The sequence below is a fragment of the Nansenia antarctica genome, assembly GCF_963989245.1.
Source record: "Nansenia antarctica genome assembly, chromosome: 6".
NCBI lineage: Eukaryota > Metazoa > Chordata > Actinopteri > Argentiniformes > Microstomatidae > Nansenia > Nansenia antarctica.
Window position 1 is genome coordinate 47,091,375 of NC_137676.1, and position 22,563 is coordinate 47,113,937.

The 22,563-nt window shown below is 43.3% G+C and overlaps 1 protein-coding gene across 1 annotated transcript in view; it reads left to right on the top strand.

Moving 5' to 3' along the window:
* LOC308160621 (pepsin A-like) overlaps window positions 1-20,753 on the top strand; it is a gene marked incomplete at both ends in the record, with an annotated part of 28,826 nt that extends 8,073 nt beyond the window's left edge. The window contains one exon of the mRNA XM_080534565.1: window positions 20,714-20,753. Coding sequence (XP_080390691.1) covers window positions 20,714-20,753 — 40 coding nt within the window. The remainder of the gene's footprint in view (window positions 1-20,713) is intronic.
* Window positions 20,754-22,563: the final 1,810 nt, after the last annotated feature.

The following is a 22,563-nucleotide window of genomic DNA, read 5'->3' on the forward strand; positions in this document are numbered from 1 at the left end:
ATTGCTGGGACTAGATTTATTTGTAGCATTGCAGATGTGCATTGAGGGTAACAAAATTATTACTGTTAGCTCTGCTAGCTCTCCTACTGTGCTCCGAGCACCTACTGTACAGAGTACCACTCCACAGACCGAACCAGAGGTTCTAGTACAGGAGTTAGGGTGTGCAAAAGGTTTTATGCACAAAATACAGGTTAAACCAGATGCTGTGCCAGTACAGCAGAAACTGAGGAGGCTTCCGTTCTCAGTGAGGCAGGCTGTGACCGATGAGCTCGCAGATCTACAGGAAAAAGGCGTTATAGAACGTATAGACGCATCTCCATGGGTTTCCCCTATAGTGGTGACCCAGAGAAAGGGGGGAGGAAAGCCTCGCCTGTGTGTTGACCTCAGAGAACCTAATAAGGCAATCATCAGTGACTGTCATCCCTTACCGCACATGGATGAACTGTTCGCTGAGCTCCGTGGAGCCACAGTCTTTTCTACTATAGACTTAGCCTCTGCTTATCACCAGTTGCCATTGCATCCAGATAGCCGTGATTTAACTGCGTTTATCACGCATGAGGGTCTCTTTCGTTTCTGCCGAGTGCCATTTGGCCTCGCTTCTGCTCCTTCAGCTTTTCAGAAAATGATGTCGACTGTACTGACAGGCCTGCCAGGCGTACAGGCCTACCTGGATGATGTGATTTGCTACGGCATCACACAGCAGGATCACGATGTCAGCCTACGGAGAGTGCTACATGCTCTAAGTGAAGTGGGACTTAAGCTGAACATGCACAAGTGTAAGTTCAACCAGAAAGCTCTGCGCTTCCTGGGCCACACTGTGTCCAAAGATGGTCTTCATCCTGACCAAGACGGGGTCAGTGCTGTGGCGAACGCGCCTGCCCCGCACGACACATCCTCCCTGCGGTCCTTCCTAGGACTTGCATCGTGGTATAGTAAATTCATACCTGACTTCTCTACTGTGGTGGAACCGCTACGTGCTACACTCAGGGAATCTACTGACACTAAGTTTGAATGGACAGCGGATGCAGAGTCCAGTTTTACTGAGGTTAAGAGACTGATTACTGAGAGTCCTACCTTAGCATTATATGATCCTGAGTTACCTACTTATGTCACTACCGATGCTTCTAACTATGGATTGGGGGCTGTAATGAGCCAGATTCACCCAGACAATACAGAGAGAACCATAGCTTTTGCGTCCAGGACACTTTCTCCTGCAGAGAGAAAGTACTCTACCGTCGAGCGTGAGGCGCTGGCATGCGTGTGGGCGGTGGAAAGGTGGAGAACCTACCTGTGGGGACATCGTTTTGTCCTACGCACAGACCACCAAGCGTTGACAACCCTACTCACTTCCAGGGGTACGGGTCGCGCAGGTCTGAGAATAGCGAGATGGTCTGCACGTCTACTATGCTTTACTTATGATGTCACTTACCATCCAGGGAAACGTAATGTGACTGCTGACTGCTTGTCCAGACTCCCTCTGCCTTCGACAGGAGAGGTGGAGTTTGTCTCTACTGTAACTACAGAGGCGGTTATTAGCTTCTTGACTACAGTGTTTAGTCGTGAAGGTAACCCTTCCTTCCTGGTCTCTGACAACGGATGTCAGTTTACCTCCCATGCTTTAGCAAGCTTTCTGGGAGAGAGAGAGATAAAGCACCTGCGTTCCAGTGTTTATTATCTAAGAGCCAACGGGGCTATTGAGAGATTTAATCGAGTTCTCAAAGAGTGTATTCAGACGGCTGAGAGAATGCACAAGCCATGGAAACATGCAGTAACAGAGTTCTTACTGAACTATCGCGCTACGCCGCATGCTACTACAGGAGCTACTCCCTTTGAGTTGCTGAGGAACAGAAAGATGCGTACAAAACTAAATGTCCTCCCGGTCTCACACCAAATTAAGTCACATGAGAAAGTGCAGGAGACAGTGAGACGCAAGCAACAGGAGAGTAAGGAGTACACAGACAGAATGAGGGGAGCGAAAGTGCCCATGTTCCAAGTGAATGACACCGTACGTGTCCGCAGACCGGAGCATGTAAAAAAGGGATCATCAAGATTCACAGAACCGCTGACAGTAGTTAGTAAAGCAGGACAGAATACATACCTGCTCAGTGATGGTCGAAAATGGAATGCATCCAAGCTTACACGCTTCCCCAAGGATGCTCTGTCTGGCACCAGTGGTGAAAAGGAGATTGAGCTAGAGGAGTTCATGGTGCCCGAGACAGAGAATGTGTTTAATGAACCAGGTCCAAGAAGGAACCTTAGAGTCAGAAACCCACCTAGGTGGCTGGTAGACTTTGTGCCGTAGAGAACGTACTAAAAGGGTAGGATAGAACACGGTTCTAACTTAGTACAGAAAGGTCCTACAATGCAATGACAAAAGTGAATGTTCATTTCATGTTTCACTGTCATAAACTGTTTATTGTTGTTATTCATTCTGCTGATTCATTCATTTTCATTTCCTTAGTTTTCATTTTATTTCAATTGTACTGACACCAGTCTACAGAATATTGCATTCTTTGAGTACTGTAATTCCTTTAAGAAAGGGGGAAATGTTGTGTCCTGTTTATACCGCCAGTGGGCGCTAGTATGTTAGTGATGTATGCAGTGACGGAAGTGATGTATGCACTGACGGATGTTGAGAAGAAGGTTGAATAAACGTGCGAAGTGAAGAGCAGCTGCGTGTCTCCCGGTCTCATTCTTGCCTAACTACTTTCTTACTACAGAATACCACAAACTGTCACACTTTTATTCAGAAAATTCACCCCGTCTGTGTTACGAAGCACTTACTTCAAACTTTCGGACATGTTTGTTACATAACCAGTCGTTCAGAAGGCTCTCAGTATTTCCCCTACAGTTGCCTTGGGGTGGGCGGGCCAGACCTCCACACACAGCTTCGTGCCGCGCTGGAGAATGGTTTTGGTTTTGCGCGAGTGTGCGCGTGCGACGCGAGAGAGTTTTTGCAGGGTGAAAGCTCTGCAGAAGAAAGTAAGCAAGTTGAAACGTTAGCAAATATAATTACTGTGTTCTGACAGAGAAAGTTGGTTCAAATTAGTCGTTATTATTGTGACTAGAAAGTGTCTGATTATAGTTTCATGGTGTGAATAATAGTGTCAAAGAACTAGCAAGCTAACTAGCTCAGAGGTGATGAGATGAGCTAGTCTGCTGCACACATGCCAGCTAAAGAGCTAACTGGATGCACTTTATTATTTTACTTAAAGTAGATATACAATCTTTCTTATTCTGCTAGAATTGGGCTTTATGGTAATACCATAATGGTATATTTACAGTACATGGACAGTGGATTGAAGCATTGGAACAAACCCTCACTCATTGGAAATGTCTGTTTTTTGTAGTTGGACATACGATTTTCTTACAGGTGAGAGAGTAAGTAAAGACAGTATCTGACTCTATTGCCCACAGCAACCCAATATTCAATTAGAATGATGTTATGATTTGATATGAATTCAATGTATACCTCTTATTAAATTATAAATACTCTGGTTGTTATATTTGCCTTTTGGTTGACAGCAAAAGAGGGAGAGAGGAGGATAGAGAGGGAGAGAAGGAGAGAGAGCGGGATGGTGTCGGCACACCAGAGAGACAGCAAGAACCAGGTGAGAAAGTGGACATGTAGTCAAGACCGCATAAGTAGCCTTGAGAACCGAGGTTCTCGAGCCTAACGGCCCTTAGGGGGCAGGAGCCTATCTCCTGTTTCTGTAGCGTGAGGCAGCTTGATGTACAAGTACAGTCCATGCCACCCCCCCCAAGGCAGCAAACACCGGTGTAGATGCTGTATGCATAAGTGAGTGTGGTGGTGCTTATGGGGTGTCGCTACGGGACAGGTGTCGCTCTGACTGGGAGGGCAAAATTACAGTATACCCACTAGAAAAAACTAGACTACACCACTGATTGTATCTTCTATGCTCTTTGTATGTTTCTATGCTCTTTGTATGTTTCTATGCTCTTTGTATGTGTCTTGGTGTAGGAGAAACGTGGGACGTGTTTCGGTACACGTTGACGTGTAGAAACTGTAGAGAGAAAATTGTAGAAATTGTAGAGAAAACTGGGGGGGTAGAGGTGATGAAGAGGTCTGTACAGGGGGGGTAGAGGGGATGAAGAGGTCTGTACAGGGGGGTAGAGGGGATGAAGAGGTCTGTACAGGGGATGAAGAGGTTTGTACAGTGGGTAGAGGGGATGACGGGGTCTGTAGAGGTGGGTAGAGGGGATGACGGGGTCTGTACAGGGGGGTAGAGGGGATGAAGAGGTCTGTACAGGGGGGTAGAGGGGATGAAGAGGTCTGTACAGGGGGGTGGAGGGGATGAAGAGGTCTGTACAGGGGGGTAGAGGGGATGAAGAGGTCTGTAGAGGAGGGTAGAGGGGATGGAGAGGTCTGTACAGGGGGGTAGAGGGGATGAAGAGGTCTGTACAGGGGGTAGAGGGGATGGAGAGGTCTGTAGAGGTGGGTAGAGGGGATGAAGAGGTCTGTAGAGGTGGGTAGAGGGGATGAAGAGGTCTGTACAGGGGGGTAGAGGGGATGAAGAGGTCTGTAGAGGTGGGTAGAGGGGATGAAGAGGTCTGTACAGGGGGGTAGAGGGGAGGAAGAGGTCTGTACAGGGGGGTAGAGGGGATGGCGAGGTCTGTACAGGGGGGTAGAGCTATTCTCATGCTAAAATCGACTATAAATCCAGATTTTAAAGTTGATATTCTTCCCCGTGGAGCATGCCCCCATAACCTGTGCCCCACCCAAAATGTTTAGCACCAGCCGCCACTGGTAGGCACCAGATGAATTGAAACAATGGGGGATTAGAGAATGTAGATGCCCAGCTGCAGGAGAAAACGAAATAATTTGTTCATGATCTGTGTCAAGCAGGGGTTTTCCTGCATAGAGAATTATGAGGCGGCCGTATCCAGCTCTCTACAAAACTCTGACGGTCGTATTTTCTACAAGCGTTGAACTCGGTGGATTTCTGTCATTTCTGACTGCAATTGCGGCATTGCGCCGACGTGGTGGCGGGGGCGCTGTTTCGCAAATAAGTTAGCTTTCGTTTTTGCTAGCGAAATAGCTGATAGCAGGGGCGGCGCTAGGGGGTGGCTACTGGGGCTCAAGCCCCGGATGTTTTCTGAAAAGCCCCGAATGTTTTACTTAAAAAAAAAAAAAAAAAAAAAAAAAAATCTCGTGAGTAACGTGCAGTACCGGAGTCCAACAGAGAGGCAGCAGCTGCGCGACATTAGCCTGCGTACTGGGTAGCCTACCCTGCCCTGAAGAAGAAGTGATCTCAATCAGTGCCTGACTTGCAAAATTGTAAGGATGGATATCCCAAAGTTGTTTCAACAAAACAAGCGCCTTGTTGCAGCAGCAGTATCAGCAGCTGACAACAATGACATCACCAGCAGTAATGACATAGATGATGTTTCAGGTTTGTGAATCTTATTAGAAAGGTGACTGACTCACTGACACTACTTTTCCGGTTTGCTAATGCTAGCTGGCTATCATAACATAACGTTATGTTATAATGAAAATGAAACATAGCAAGGTACTGTTACGGTACATGGTAAGAAATCAAACAAAGGATAATACTTATACAAATAAAGTGAATAACAGGCTGATAGTCTTTGATATCTGTACTCTGGTTGACTGAGTAACAAGTGAAAAAGAATGATGTAACGTTAATGTTACAGCTAGTAAACATGGAGTAACCACATTAAGTATGCCCTTATGGTAGTATGTATGTATACAGAACATGACTCAAATCTATCCTAAGATGTAACGCTAACTAACTAAGTTTGTTTAATGTCCCAGGGGGGATTTGATTTCACAGTACTATACACAGGCCAACAATACATGTAATATATCGTCATATAACACAGGACAAGACTCTAAATACAATATAAGTGGTGAGCACAGAGACTGCCCTGATATAATAACTATAGCCATCTCTTTTATCCACTTTTTTATCGTGATCTCGCTGTTTTTTTATATACCGTATATGGCTGGCTCAGTGTTGTTGTCTGTCCTTTATGTTGTGTTGTTATGTGTTGTTTTTAGTGGAGTGGCGTGGCAGAATGAATTTCCCCACGGGGATAAATAAAGTATCATTGAATTGAATTGAATTGATACATACTGTAACATAACTAGCCTCAGCCCATCAATTATGTAATTCTATACAAATATAAATGATGGTGACTGACAGGGGGAGCTACCAGTGGTGTAGTCTAGTTTTTTCTAGTGGGTATACTGTGATTTTGCCCTCCCAGTCAGAGCGACACCTGTCCCGTAGCGACACCCCATACGCACCACCACACTCACTTATGCATACAGTATGCATCTACACCAGTGTTTGCTGCCTTGGGGGGGGGGGGGGGGGGGGGGGGGGTGGCATGGACTGTACTTGTACATCAAGCTGCCTCACGCTACAGAAACAGGAGATAGGCTCCTGCCCCCTAAGGGCCGTTAGGCTCGAGAACCATCGGTTCTCAAGGCTACTTACGTGGTCTTGACTACATGTCCACTTTCTCACCTGGTTCTTGCTCTCTCTCTCTCTGGTGTGCCGACACCATCCTGCTCTCTCTCCTTCTCTCCCTCTCTATCCTCCTCTCTCCCTCTTTTGCTGTCACCCAAAAGGCAAATATAACAACCAGAGTATTTATAATTTAATAAGAGGTATACATTGAATTCATATAAAATCATAACATCATTCTAATTGAATATTGGGTTGCTGTGGGCAATAGAGTCAGATACTGTCTTTAATTACTCTCTCACCTGTAAGAAAATCGTATGTCCAACTACAAAAAACAGACATTTCCAATGAGTGAGGGTTTGTTCCAATGCTTCAATCCACTGTCCATGTACTGTAAATATGCCATTATGGTATTACCATAAAGCCCAATTCTAGCAGAATAAGAAAGATTGTATATCTACTTTAAGTAAAATAATAAAGTGCCTCCAGTTAGCTCTTTAGCTGGCATGTGTGCAGCAGACTAGCTCATCTAATCACCTCTGAGCTAGCTAGCTAGCTTGCTAGTTCTTTGACACTATTATTCACACCATGAAACTATAATCAGACACTTGAATGAATGAATGAATTAATTAATTAATGAATGAATGAATGAATCGTCTTTATTGTCATTGCTACAGTACAGGTACCAAACAACGAAATTTAGGAGGGGTGGCTCCCCTGGTGTTAGGAAAGGGGAAAAAACACTTTTAAAAAAATCACAAGAAGGGAAGGAGCTGGTTTACATAAATAAAGGCTATGTACACTATCCACTATACTATACTGTACAGATAGACGACTAGGGTTGTCATATTGCACAATAGTGTTATTGCACATTTATTTAAAGTGTCGCAGTTTGCAGGCTTGAAATGTACATATTTGTGCCTCAGCACTACACCTGATTTTTTCAGTCCAGCTGGCTGGCGAAATGAGGGAGTGCTTCGCCAACCAATCAGGTAGCGGTATTGCCCTGCCTCCCCCTACCATCCTAGGTTTCGCAAATTCGCGGCCCGCCCACCCCAAGGCTCTGTAGGGGAAATACTGAGACTAGCATTCTGAACGACTGGTTATGTGATAACAAACATGTCAGAAAGTTCGAAGTAAGTGCTTCGTAACACAGGTCTACGGGGTGAATTTTATGAATGAAAGTGAAAGTTCTGTCACAAAACGCCGTTACGTATCCTCGCGCATTTTCTAGTGGGTATACGCAAATCCTTGGCCTTTCCTAGTGGGTATTCGGCGTAGTCCTGCGTATCACGTAGACTACACCACTGGGAGCTACGTGTGCTGACCTCCCTCTGTGCCCAGAACCACCACAATTAGTTTGCTTCATTAAAGGGTGTGAATGTATATGTGTTCTCCAGTGCCTTTTGTCTGCTTTAAGGTGGTGGTAAGTTGAAGGTTGAAGGCAAAATTTTCATTTTTTGCACATTATATTCTCCCTCTGGGCTAAGCCCCGGATCTCCTACGATCCTAAATCCGCCCCTGGCTGATAGTATGTTGACTGCTCAAGGAGAATACATATTTGAAAGTACAGAATGCCTGAGAGCCTTATATTGCATTATATTACATTATATTTTGATCATCTGGTGCCTGAATATTGTGTTTTCCTTTACATAAATAATGACATTTCCACCATAAATTGATGCAGAAAGGTCACAAATTGGTGCATATCAATTCACCAGAATGGTAGAAATTAAGTGTTTGATGCTCGTTTAAGGACCCCCCAGACAGCCCTGCTTCATGGGTCCCCCCGTGTATGATGAGGGTCCTCCCTCATGTATCAGACTGTAAAACTGATTATATTTCATTGACATATCACTATAGGTATAAATTCCATCCAAATTCAACTGTTTTAGACTTTGTTTGCATCCACCAGTGCTCTCCTGCGCGCAATTGCTTTGCGCAACCGCCTCCATTTCACTCCGTTCCATATTATTTTATGTTAGAGACCGACCCAGGCCCCCCATCACAGAAAGGAAAAATGATGTGGCCCTCACAGAAAAAAGTTTGGGGACCCCTGCTCTAAGCTAATAATGTGGGTGTTTCAAATGAATGATTGAGAGTTGGAGGCATTGAAAATGTTTTTCAAAAGTATGGCACAGTGGATGTATATGAATCATGAGGGTGGTCAGCTAAACAGCTGATTTGTGGTTCCCTTTTCACTGCTGCATAGGAGGAAACAGTCAGATGCAGAGAGACAAACTTTGATCACAAGTTAACCAGCCTGAGAATGTGACTGAAGATGAAGATTGTTTTTTTCTTGCTTCTCTTGTTAGGTATGGTGAAAGGGTTTTGTGTCAAATCATACATCATTTTCAAGTTATAGGGTGTGAAATGTTGATGTTGTTTGTTATTTGTTTTCCAGATGTCCATCAGACAAACGGAGAGAGGACTGAAGTGTTTGGACAAGTTCTGCTGAGACTGTTTTTTCCTCCATTCTATAATAGTTATGAAAAGTACTGTTGTAAACTATATCCAGGGGGATGCTACAGGATTGTTAACAATAGAGGACATGTCTGTGAGCTGCTCAGGGGTAGAGTATCCATTGTAGAATACAATAGTTGGATTGAATTTAAGATATTGAATGTACAGAGCCTGGACACCGGATATTACAGATGTATTGTTCAAGGAACCCCAAATCACATCTACAAAGACTTTCATGTTGAAATAATTGGTAAGAACTTTTACAATGCCTATGAATCTCTCTATAATCACACACAACACATATTTGTAGATGTTATATCCAGGAAATGTGTTTGACAAGATTGTCTACTTGGACAAACAGCTTGAGATGTTGTGCAAAATGTCAATGTAGATACATCTGGTCGACGTAGCCACCCTCTACCTCCTCTCAAGTCAACTATCGAACCCTCCGTCTCCTCTTCAGACACCTCTGTGCCTATACTGTCCAAGGACCACAGTGACACTCCCAGGTACAGCTGGGAACTGTAGTTGAAAATACATTTCTATCATTGGGAAAGTGATTCATCATATTTGAGGAAATGGTGTAATATGTTTCAACATCCTTGTTATTTCTTCTCTGTTAGTGTTCCCTGGAGCTTTGGTGTACCACTAGCTGCAGGTCTATGCAGCACAATGCTGATTATGATCTGCTCTGTAATCATTTGTGTGGTTCTCTGTAAAGTCAAGGCAAAAAGTAAGCATTCAAAGATGTACAACCACACAATTTTCTTTTATTATAAATTAATGGAAGTGTTGTTCATATTTGATAGTAAGTCATTCAAATGACCTTTTGTAGACCTTTGGATTTTGGAAGTTGTTGCACTAGCATTGCTTGCTAGCTAAACTGTTGTCCTTTTTGTTTTCTTCAAAGACAAATGTGGAGCAATTCCATGTGACTCACCAGACCATGTCCTCTCTGTAAGTGCTAAACTTGGACTTTGCCTCAGTGTCTTTTTTTTGTGCCTGAGCATAACTTTATTAGGATGTTTTTTGATATGTCTTTTGCAGTGCACCCCTCAGGAAATGAACAGTGTTGTCTATACCACGGTGGACTTCAAGCCACAGGAGAAGCCCACACAGCTGTATGCTAACCTTAGGATGCACAGCCCCATAACCAGAGGCCCTGACACACACTGGACCAGAGAGCATGCTGGGACTGTGGAGTACTCCACACTGGCTATCAGCCAGTGAATTAGAATGTATGTTGATTCAAGTAGAACAAAGAAATAAAGCAATTTCATAAGTCCATTCACAGTGTTTCATGTTTTTTTTTTTATCATATTGATCTCATTGGTTTGTTTAGACTTCATAATAATTTTCTCACTTTCAACCAGCCTGCCCTATTCACAGGCTGTGAAAGCACCAGAGAGGGAACTTGTTCATCTGGTTATTTTATACTCTATCCACATGTCCTTATCAGTTTCCTCTGGATTAAAACCTCACTGAGAGTACCTGGCCCCAGCCCCACCATTTAGAGCTGGGCCGGATTATCCATAGACGGCATCAGCCAAATGATTAAGACGCGGACTAGACCTTTACAATATTTGTCATATTTTCTCTTTATATTATTTACTGAAAGAGATGCAGACAGGTATAAAATTAACCGTTAAAAGAATATAGTAAGATTTGCAATTGTATAAGTGAACTTCAGTTCAAGAATTTTGTGCGGGAAGATAAAAACTGTTCACCCGAGGAGATGCTGCAAATTCTGCAAAAATTGGCTACAGACTACTTTAAGCGTGTTCATTGCACTCAGGCTGTTCTTAACCCTGCCCGTTAACAACTGTGAGGGCGAGAGATCCTTCTCTCAACTTAAAAGGATGAAGAATGAACTATGAGAAGCGGCTGTCTGCACTCTATCTGCTGGCCATTGAATCCGAACTACTCAAGGGAATAGAATTTGATGATTTAATTAACGACTTTACATGTCAAGCAAAAAGATAAAGGTAAGGCTTATTTACCATCATTTCTGTTATTCTTATTATAATATGTGATTGTTACAGACTTGTATGTTTTTTATGTCCTGTGTCTGGTTTTGTTTTGCTTCTGTCTGTCTCCCCCTAGGTGAAGTGGTGTGCATGTGGTTGTTTTTACATCTATTAACAGTTGGTATAGGCAGGAGGTTGCACTCTCCCTCCCTAGTGTACTAAGTACATTTCTAGCCTACAAACTGCGACACTTCAAATGAATGTGCAATAACACTATGTGCAATATGACAACCCTAGTCGTCTATCTGTACAGTATAGTATAGTGGATAGTGTACATAGCCTTTATTTATGTAAACCAGCTCCTTCCCTTCTTGTGTTTTTTTTAAAGTTTTTTTTCTTTCCTAGCACCAGGGGAGCCACCCCTCCTACATTTCGTTGTTTGGTACCTGTACTATAGCAATGACAATAAAGACCATTCATTCATTCATTCATTCATTCATTCATTCATAGTGGCTAACATATCAGAGAGAGTGTAACAGTGACGCTATGGTCGATTTGATATTTGTGGAAGTGGAACGTTTTTCTCTTTTAACTGGTTGCTCAATGATGCTTGTAGCGTCTGGGGACTCTATACAATCAAAGATGTTAATTCCAAAGTGAATTCCAAAATTACACTAACTTAACTATTATCCTTGCATTAAGATGGACGCGATTCAACTTACTGAGTGATTTGTTGATGACATTTTTTCATTTTAGCAAACTTTCAATAACAACTGAAAATGTAGGTGTTCTACAACTTTTGACCGGTAGTGTATGTACTGTATGTATGTTTGAACATGTATGGCATTTGTAGGCCCATGTCTATCTATGGTGTCAGTTTTTTTGGTTGGATCATAATTTTTTTCTGTATGTGTGGTGAGCCTGTACATAAGCTATAAGTTCATGTAAATCTATGATCTTTATAGCCACTTTTCACTTTTTACATGTAAAGTGGGAGGAAGGGGTCACTTCAAGTGTGGTCACCCTAGGGTGCCAGACTGTTAATTCGGGCCTGATTTAGAGTTTCGCTCAATAATCTATTCTTAGCCTTTTCTTACATTACAGAAAGGTTCTACAAGAGGACGGTTCTACCTCAGAGAAAGAGCTTGAAAAGTCAACAAATACATCCAAATGGTTAGAAAAGACCATTAATTTGCAATGATGGTCGCTTTACTGTACTGTGACCACACAAAAAAGAAGGGAAAAAATACACAGACAATTATTTATTTTTGCAATGTTCAAATATATTTTATTCATAGGCAGTTATGCACATCTCTCCATCTTTGATCTTCTCCATCATTTCTCCATCTTTTTTTAGCCCGTACATATACAGTACATACTGTACATATACGCATTCAGACTTAATGTGTATTAATAAGAACATTTACATTTACATTTTTGGCATTTAGCAGACGCCTTATTCCAAAGCGACTTACAATCAATACATTTGAATACTAAACATGTGAATCAGCAGTCCACTATTCGTTGCAGGAAGAGTACTCTAGCTCGGGCCCGGGGCCACTGATAGAAGGAAAAACCTTCTCCCTATTATCGCCTTCTACTAAAACATATTTTATTTTTTATTTTATTTTTTTATTACTGGAGAAACTGAGAAACAGTACAAGGGGGGCAGTAGAAGTTCTTAGGGACACAGTAAAGGGGAAAGCGGGTGTCTTTAGGAGACGTAGTGGTGAGGGTCAGAAGATGTCTCAGGAGGAGCAGTTAAGATGTAACCTGAAGAGATGGGTCTTCAGTCTACGACGGAAGATGGGTAGTGACTCTGCCGTTCTGACAGCCGTGGGGAGCTCATTCCACCAGCGGGGAGCCAGTGTTGTGAAGAGACGTGATCGGGCAGCCCGACTGCTGTGTAGAGGAGGTGGGGCCAGTCGGCCAGCCGAGGTGGAGGAACGGAGTGAGCGGGCAGGGGTTTGGGGGGTTACCATTTCCTTCAGGTAGGCAGGGGCTGTCCCTTTAGCTGCCTGGTATGCAAGCACCAGGGTCTTGAATCTGATGCGAGCTGCTATCGGGAGCCAGTGCAGGGTGCGAAGGAGAGGGGTGACATGCGAGTATTTGGGGAGGTTGAATACCAGCCGGGCAGCAGCATTCTGGATGAGCTGCAGAGGTCTAATGGCTGAAGCGGGGAGCCCAGCCAGGAGTACATTGCAGTAATCCAGGCGGGAGATGACCAGTGCCTGGGTCAAGAGTTGCGCTGCCTCTCTGGTAAGGAATGGTCGTATCCTTCTGATGTTGTAGAGGAGGAATCTGCAGGAGCGAGCCGTTGCTGCAATGTTCTCCGCACAGGATAGTCGGTTATCCAGGATCACTCCAAGGTTCTTGGCTGTCAGGGAGGGGGTTACAGTAGAGTTCTCCACTGTGATGGAGAAGTCTTGGAGAGGGCAGGCTTTCCCGGGGATGAAGAGGAGCTCGGTCTTGTTAAGATTGAGCTTGAGATGGTGGTCAGCCATCCAAGTTGAAATGTCAGCGAGACATGCTGAGATACGGGTTGCCACGTGTACATCAGACGGGGGGAAGGACAGGAAGAGTTGAGTGTCGTCTGCGTAGCTGTGGTAGGAGAGCCCATGTGAAGAGATTACCGAGCCAAGAGACTTGGTGTAGAGGGAGAAGAGTAGGGGCCCTAGGACGGAACCCTGGGGAACTCCAGTGGAGAGGGTTCGTGGAGAAGATAGCGATTCTCTCCAGGTCACCTGGTAGGAGCGGCCCGCCAGGTAGGAAGAAAACCAGGAGTGTGCGGTGCCAGAGATGCCCAGGTCTGAGAGGATGGAGAGAAGGATCTGGTGATTGACTGTGTCGAAGGCAGCAGACAGGTCAAGGAGAATGAGAACAGAGGAGAGGGAGGAAGCTTGGGCAGAGTGGAGGGCTTCCGTGACAGCAAGGAGCGCAGTCTCAGTGGAATGCCCAGCCTTGAAGCCGGATTGGTGGGGGTCTAAGTGATCCATCTTCCGGAGATAGTCAGTCAGTTGTTTAGATGCCGCGCGTTCAAGGGTTTTGGAAGGGAAGGAGAGAAGGGATACCGGTCTGTAATTGTGGACAGATGATGGGTCAAGGGTAGGTTTCTTGAGGAGAGGCTTGACTCTGGCTATTTTGAAGGCCGCTGGGACAGATCCAGTGGATAGGGAGGAGTTGTCTTTTAATGTCACTGAACAATATTCCCAGCCATCTACCAAATGATGTAACATTTTCATTAATTCTGTTGAATTAATTGTTTACCATCTGTAACATGATGTAACAGGTAACATAACAAATTATTCATGAATTACTTTTAAATAACCTTGTGTTATATTTTGTCTGTCAACAAGGCTCTTGGTCTTTCTAGACATTTAATATGAACATATCTGTGAGAAAGCTAATAAGGTTAGCCAAATATATACTGTACTCAAAAGCTACTTTACATTAGTATTATTTCTACATTTCATATCACTCTTTTGATAATACATATCTTATATAAATATACTTTTTTCTATCTGTTGGATTTTGTTATCAAATAACTAACTGTTGGTAAGATTAATAAAAGAACTGAACATGACTGTGCATATTGAGTGATAGCAGATCGTGAATGTAAACATATGAAACGGTTTTCCGGTTTCATCTCAAATCAGAAGTTGATACTTCTATATTAAGCTACTTTTCACTTTACTTTTATTTTCATCATTAGCTTGATGATGATAATGATAATCATATAATAACAATAATAACTAGAGAGGTACAATTTCTGTGGAAATTGTTAAGCGTGCTTGCCCCGAAACCCTTATCGGGGTATTTAAGCCAAGAAGTTAAAACACTATCCCTTGATATTGAATGTGGAAGTTAAAAGATTAACATTTTGAAGTGTAACATATCTGTGTATTGTTAAATCTGTAGAAATGGCAAACATGTTTTGTGTTTTTCATGGGGTGCCCAAGATAGGGTCCTGGCATGCACCCTAGCGTCTCCTGGGGTGGCCCGGCACGTCCCACTGCCCAGTGTGGCTCAACTGGGGAGGAGAGGAGAGGGAAAGGGTTAGGGTAGGGTTAAGTGGTAGTGTGGGGGGATAGGCAATCCCACAGTTCACTGGACACTTCCAGCTAGTCTATACAGTAGGGTTAGCCTTTAATCTCCAAATGATAGAAAAACAAAATCCAAATCTTCAACTCAAGTAACTTAATAAACAAAAGAAATAGAACTGAGCGGCAGTTCAGAACTGAGTTGCTGCAACCAAGGAATACGAGAAACAAATGTTACACTGAACAAACATGTAAACGCAACACTTTTGTTTTTGCTCCAATTTCTTGAGTTGAAATCAAAGACCTAAGACTTTTTCTATGTACATGTTTTTTATGGCCTATTTCTCTCAAATTGTGTTCACAAATGTGTTTAAATCTGTGTTAGTGAGCACTTCTCCTTCGCCGTCTGCACCCTCCCAAGTTCCCAACAGGTCTTCCAATCACAGCCACCAGCACTCATATCCGGACAGCGCCCTTGACAGTCGGTCGTCACAGCACTCGGCATTCACCCAGCTGTCGGTCAGAGGAATGCCACAACTAGCACCACGTGTGTACAGGGGAGGAGTAGCAGAGGAAAAACTCACGTTTCTACAGACAGGGGGGGGGGAACATAATGAAGATAAGATAATAGGTTCGTGGGTGAGGAGTGTGTTAACTAAAGGTGGCAGAAGAGACAGTGTTAAAAAAAGGACACACACATGATCTTCGGAGATGTCTTCATCAGGCAGTTCTACACCGTCTTTGGCAGACAGAACAACATGGTGGGTCTGGCCCAGGCAGTGTGATCAGAACCAGACCTCAACAGAGCTCAAATATCCCTAACATTAAGTCCTAATAGATAATAGTTCTAACAGAAAGTTCTATAATAATATAGTCATCTGTTGGTTGACATCGGCCGGCAACTCGTATTTCCTCTAGAGATTGCTACCACCACCCTAAGGCCTGATTTGGAAATCAGAGGCCAGAGCATGCGCTTAACCATCAAAGCTGCGTCGGAGGCAGCAGAGAGAAGTAGCCAGTGGCTGTGGATGAAGAGGCAAGGTAACAGGCCAGGGGCCTCATTCATAGAACGTGCTTAGATCAAATTTTTATCTTACCCGTGTCGTACGTAGAAAACCACGTCAACGTAGTGATTTATACAATTTCAACGTGAGTCAATTTGATCGTGGAAACGATCGTAGCTCGACGTCGAGTATTCAACTTGCTTACGCACATTACCTACTGGTTATGCGGAGTTATTACAGGCATGTGAGCCGCACTGGAAAAACGTTGCCTACTGTAATTCATGCGAAGTTTAAGTGGCTCGTAATAAAATTAACGATGTTGTTACCAGCCGAGAAAATGGGTTAAATTCAAGATTTAAAGGGAACTAATGTTTATGATTGTATTTCAGTCTTTCTTTATATCCCTCCGGAGCTGTCTATCTCTCTTCAACATGCCTATGCCTTGCCCGGCCACGCGCTAAATGATACTGGATTTCGAGTTGAGTCGGGATGAGGGGGAATGGCACCCCCCCTGAAATAAAAACAGGCCAAATCATCCCCCTTCTAAAACTGCCATCCCCCCTTTCCATCCCTTATGTCATTTTATCAATGAACGTGGTATTACTGCCCTCTCCCGCTTCCAGACGCACGCCTACCCTATAATATAGTATTAACGCCCTGTGATAGCGGCTCAAATAGCGGCTGAATGAAGCCAAGTGCTATAATATAATATAATACAGACAGTATATAATATTGTCAGTATTGTCTGTCTGTATTATATTATATTATAGCACTTGGCTTCATTCAGCCGCTATAATTGAGCCTCTATCACAGGGCGTTAATACAAACCTCATTCACCTGCGTTCAATTCCAAGTATGTTTGGTATTTATAGAAGGAAGCACGTACGCAACTTTAAACCATCTCAGCCCGTTTTATAAATAATGCTTACGTCCGTTTAGAAAAATGTGCTTACGTGAAAGTCAAAGATGACGTTCAAGTACTTTTTTATGAATGAGGCCCCTGGTTGTCTGTGTCTGTATCTCTTTAAAAGCTAAATAGGAGATGAGTCCAGTCCAGGGGCCTCATTCATAACGGGTGCTTAGATCAAATTTTGATCTTACCCGTGTCCACCGCTGGACTGGCCATACAATCTTTCTGCCCGCTGGCAGATGGGCCGCGCTAGTTTTGGGCCGGTCGGGCCGCCTTGGCCACCCCCCCCCCCCCCACAAAAAAAAAAAAAAAAAAAAAAACTAGCGTGGCCCAAAATAGCGCGGCATCAACTAGCGCTGAATCAAGCGGCGGCCCCCGTTTATACTAACACATGGGCTGGCCCAATCACACACCTGCTGTCCATCGGCCCCCAGATAAGATAGTGAAAGGGGGTGCCCAGAAAATTAGGGAGAAAAAAAGTAAGAAGCTAGCAGAGGATGCCTCAAAATGTCAGAAACTGACAGATATGTTCTCTGCATCGACTGTGGGGGCTAGGCCTACTACAGCTGCGGCTGCCACAGCAAAATCTTTACCGCTAACTAACGTTAGCACTGATGTGCCGTTAGCAATTGAGGAGGAGACAGAGGACACAGCTAGAGAGGTAAGCAATGTTGTTACTTGGTTTTACAAAAGCAAAGTTATGTTAGTCGCTTGCATTGGCCAGATTAAGGGAGCAGCAGCAGAGAATGTCTTATGACTTATGCTAACCCGTACAGGCAGCATGATTGCATTGCGCTTCACCAGGACTTGGCTGGAATTCATGCACACACAGTGATCTCTCTCGTGGTGTAACGTTAGTGCTGCTTGGCTGTGGACTCTATAGCTAACGTTAGATGGGGGTGTTCTGCATTTTGTGACTTTCTATTTTGTTGCTAGCTAGCAAGTTGAGGTATCACTGTCACTGACATGAATGCAATACCAACAATGGGTGTTAATAATACTTTTTATTTGAAAATAAAAATATTTTTAAAAAAATCTACACTAGCCTAGTTCAGAACTAATGAATGCTTTTTATTGCATGGAGAAATAAAACTCATGCAGTCTGCAACCCAATAATGTTGTCTTGCAACCTTCCATTTGAAATGACTGGGCTTCTGGTGTAACATAATGCAATCATGCAGCCTGTGTGTACATGTAAATGAGAACTTTGCTGATTTTGACAACCAGTTAGTTTACTTCTCTGTCCATGTCTTGTTGAACCAGGTTGAGCTGCTGCTGCCCTCCCCAGAAAAGCAGAGTGTCAGGGAAAGAGAGGAAAAGGAGAGAGAAAAAGATGAAACAGAGGAAACAGAGTGCCACGTTCAGGACTTCAATTACTTTGCCTGTCCTGAGCCTTCCATGCTAGATCACTTTTTAGATTACCACCCTCAGCAGAGAACCAAAAATACAGCGGCACAAAAGTATTTCACATGTGCAGATGGCACCAGTAGGAAGTGGCTCACATATTGCGAAGAACAGCATACATTGTTTTGTTTTGTCTGTATGGCATTTGGCAATAGCACTGACCCCAGAACATTTATTACTGGAATGACAGGATGGAGACGTGCGCAACAGAATGTGGAGGAGCATGAAAAGAGTGCTACACACCGAAAGTGTGCTGAAGCCTATTTTCTAATAAGTAGAAAAGGAGATATCCAGAGCAAGTTTGCTGGCAGTCAGATGTCTGCTCATAGGCAGCAAGTTTTGGAGTGTGTTGTGGATGTGGTGAAGGTGATAGGCAAGAGGGGCTTGAGCTACATAGGGGTTTTTACAAATGGTATATTCAACAGACTGCCAGCATGTTGATCGGCGGTGTCGGACCGATTGTGTTGGGCCGGTCTGAGCCACATGGCAGGGCCTAATTTTTGTCCCAGTCCAGCCCTGCCCGTGTCGTACGTAGAAAACCACGTCAACGTAGTGATTTATACAATTTCAACGTGAGTCAATTTGATCGTGGAAACGATCGTAGCTCGACGTCGAGTATTCAACTTGCTTACGCACATTACCTACTGGTTATGCGGAGTTATTACAGGCATGTGAGCCGCACTGCCTAGTGTAATTCATGCAAGTGGCTCGTAATAAAATTAACGATGTTGTTATCAGCCGAGAAAATGAGTTTAATTCAAGATTTAAAAGGAACTGATGTTTCTGATTGTATTTCAGTCTTCCTTTATATCCCTCCGGAGCTGTCTATCTCCCCTTCAACATGCCTAGTGCGTTCCACAACGGACCTTGCCCGGCCAAGCTCTAAATTATACTGGATTTTCTCCGGTGTCAGGGAGTGAACAGCCATATAAGAATAAGACCACCTGATAAGAATAAGACCATTATATTATTACAGTATAAGCAGCACTCGAGTTGAGGGGGGATGGCATCCCCCCTGAAATAAAAACTGTCAAAATCACCCCCCTCTTTCCATACTTAATGTCATTTTATCAATGAACGTGGTATTACTGCTATTTCAAGGTGCGAGGGGGCACGCACACATGCAATGACAGTTACTGACACTGAAGTCACTGGCGAGGGGATGCTAAAATTGTCCTCTTATAAAATCCACCACCTCCCCTGATTTTCTTTTACAACTTGAGTAGAGTATAAGCATGTGCCTGTGTGCCCCTGGTTAGTTGTCATGATCAAACGTTACAAATGCAACTTAGAAGAAGCCACCCTTCTCTGCCCTCTCCCACTTCCAGACGAACGCCTACCCTATATTATAGCACTTGTCTTAATTCAGCCGCTATAATTCAGCCTCTATCACAGGGTGTTAATACAAACCTCATTCACCTGCGTTCATTTTTACCTGCGTTGGTATTTATAGAAGGAAGCACGTACGCAACTTTAAACCATCTCAGCCCGTTTTATAAATAATGCTTACGTCCGTTTAGAAAACTGTGCTTACGTGAAAGTCAAAGATGACGTTCAAGTACTTCTTTATGAATGAGGCCCCAGGGGATCCTTGATAATTGGCCAATCAACTCCAGCAGTGGCCAATCAACTCCAGCCAATCAACACCAGCCAATCATCTCCAAACCAGCCAATCATCAGAGGCCACACCATACAAAAGACCCTGAGAGAAAAATAGCAGCAGCTGTGTGATCCAATCACACAGTTCCCACCATTTTGTTGTATACCATGCGGGTGGATACTTTGTTAGAGAGCATTTTGTTATAGTTTGGTGGATACTTGTTAGAGATCCTTTTGGTTTAGTTTGTTAGTTGTGTTCTGTGTTTAGTGATACTGTGTTAGATATCTTTTTGTGTTAGATATCTTTTTGTTAGTTGATACTTTGTTTAGTTATGATTTAGTTGATACTTTGTGTTTTGTATTCAATAGTCACTTTATACTTTAAGGATTTGTTATTAGTGACTTTGGTTTATTGTTTTAAGAACCATCCTCGGGATGTGTTTATTGTTTGTTTTGTTTTGAGGCATTTGTTTGTAGTTCCAATTCTGTTTTTATCCTTACTATAAGACTTTTAAATTGTCTTGGCCTAATAACTATCTTTATATTACTTACCAACTGTAATTTTGTTACCTCTTCTTCACCCTAGAGAACTAGATCGTAACAACATCTGATAACAACACACGTCCGACGGTGTGACCACAGCATCAGACTACAAGTTGAATGTCATAGGAATGTCATATCAAACATGCAAAACACACTCAATACACCTCCTATAACTAAATATACATGCCACTGAATGATTTTGAAGTATTTAAACATACAAATGAGAAAATGACTGAAGAATGAATAATTATACAGTATATATACACATTCAGACTTAATGTGTATTAATAAGTGTGAGTGTGTCTGTGTGTTTGTGCTATCCTTGCAGGTACTGGAGGTGTACGTGGCAGCACCTGGGCTTTGTGTGACTGTGTTCCTTAAAGTCTCTTTTAGAGCCCAGTTGAAGTGTGCTCTACGCCCTGAGACAACTTGTTTTTTTGGTTGACATTTGGCCTTTGTTATTGTACCATACAACATTACAGGTGTGAGCTATCAGCGGTGATTGCGTGATTCTCTAGTTTTTTTGTGGAGTTTCCCTGTGTAGGATTAGCAACGTGGTCCGTTTGGACTCGTTGGTTTGTTTGTTATTTTTGTGTGGTGTGCGGTCAAGGGACACATCCGTAGCTGTCAGTTGAGTAACCAGCTTGCTGGGGGACCTAACCGGGCTGCTGGTTTGAGTGTTTAAATAGTCCACTGCTAATCCGCATGAAGACTAGGGGCCAGTGAGGTAGATTAGTTTGGGATAGGCAAACTAGGTAGAGGGGAACTTTTTTATGCACTAGACGATATTGGCAACACTGTCTGTTGGTTCTGTTGTTTGTTTTTGTGCTCTGTGGAACAGACTTGGTTTTCGCTGTGGGTTTACATCCAGGTCATGGCTTTGTTTTGGTTTGGTAATGCCTGACTCTGAGTTTTACTGATAGTCAAATCATTATAGCAGAGATAGATTGCTGCTCCATGTGAGCAGTTTTTGGATCGTTGCAACACAGATCAGCTTTTGAAAATTGCAGACAAGTATGAACTTGATCTAAGCTGTCTTAGTGGGAAACGTAAAGGCTATGGTTACACTGCTGTTGGTTGAGAAAGATGTGTTAGCTGCGAGAGGGACCGGGTCAGTCACTGGCTGCACAGTCATTTATAGTTCCGTCAGGTAACTTAAGCTTTGAGCAGCAAAAATAATTGCTTTAAGACAAAGGTAAACAGGAGTTGGAATTGAAAAAGCGTGGAGGGGAGGCAGTGTTAAAGGCGTATGAGTTAGTCCCAGAAGCATATCGCCAGCGTTTTAGAACGTAGGAGAAAAGGGTTAATCAGAGTTTGCGAGGGGGCTGACTGGCTCAGGTGTGAACGGCGAAAATGCCTGGTCGGCACAGCTTGGGATTCCATGGAAATGACAGGGAACTATGTGTAAAAGAGGCTTTATACTGGATTTCCTCCGGTGTCTGAGGGTTCACAAAGGGAGTGAGCAGCCATGTTTTCAATGTCACCTGATAAGAATAAGACCATTATATTATTACAGTATAAGCATTTGCCTGGTTAGTTGCTTGTCATGATCAAACGTTACAAATGCAATTTACCGAGAAGCCACCCTTCTCTGCCGTCTCCCGCTCACTTGGCTTAATTCAGCCACTATAATTGAGCCGCTATCACAGGGCGTAAATACAAAGCTCATTCACCTGCATTCAATTTCAAGTATATTTGGTATTTATAGAAGGAAGTACATATGCAATTTTAAACAAGCGCAGCCCGTTTTATAAATAATGCTTACGTCCGTTTAGAAAAATGTGCTTACGTGCAAGTCAAAGATGACATTCGAGTACTTTTTTTAATTAATGAGGCCCCTGGGCTTTGTCTGACTGTGTTCCTTTAAGGCTCTCTTCGGAGCCCAGTTGAAGTGTGCTCTCCGCCCTGAGACACCTTTGTTTTTTGATTGACGTTTGACCTTTGTTATTGCACCATACAATATCACACCTACACACTCATGCACTCACCTACACTACTAACTTTACTGATTACACACACTCTATATCTTTCTTTATGTTATTCTTTTTGGTTAATAAATAATTTCATAGTTTACTTGGTTGTGTGCGGTTCCCTCTTTTGTCATGACCATGCAGTCTGGTTTGTGACAATAAAAACATACATTTGTCTTTTAATGTCACTGAACAATATTCCCAGTCA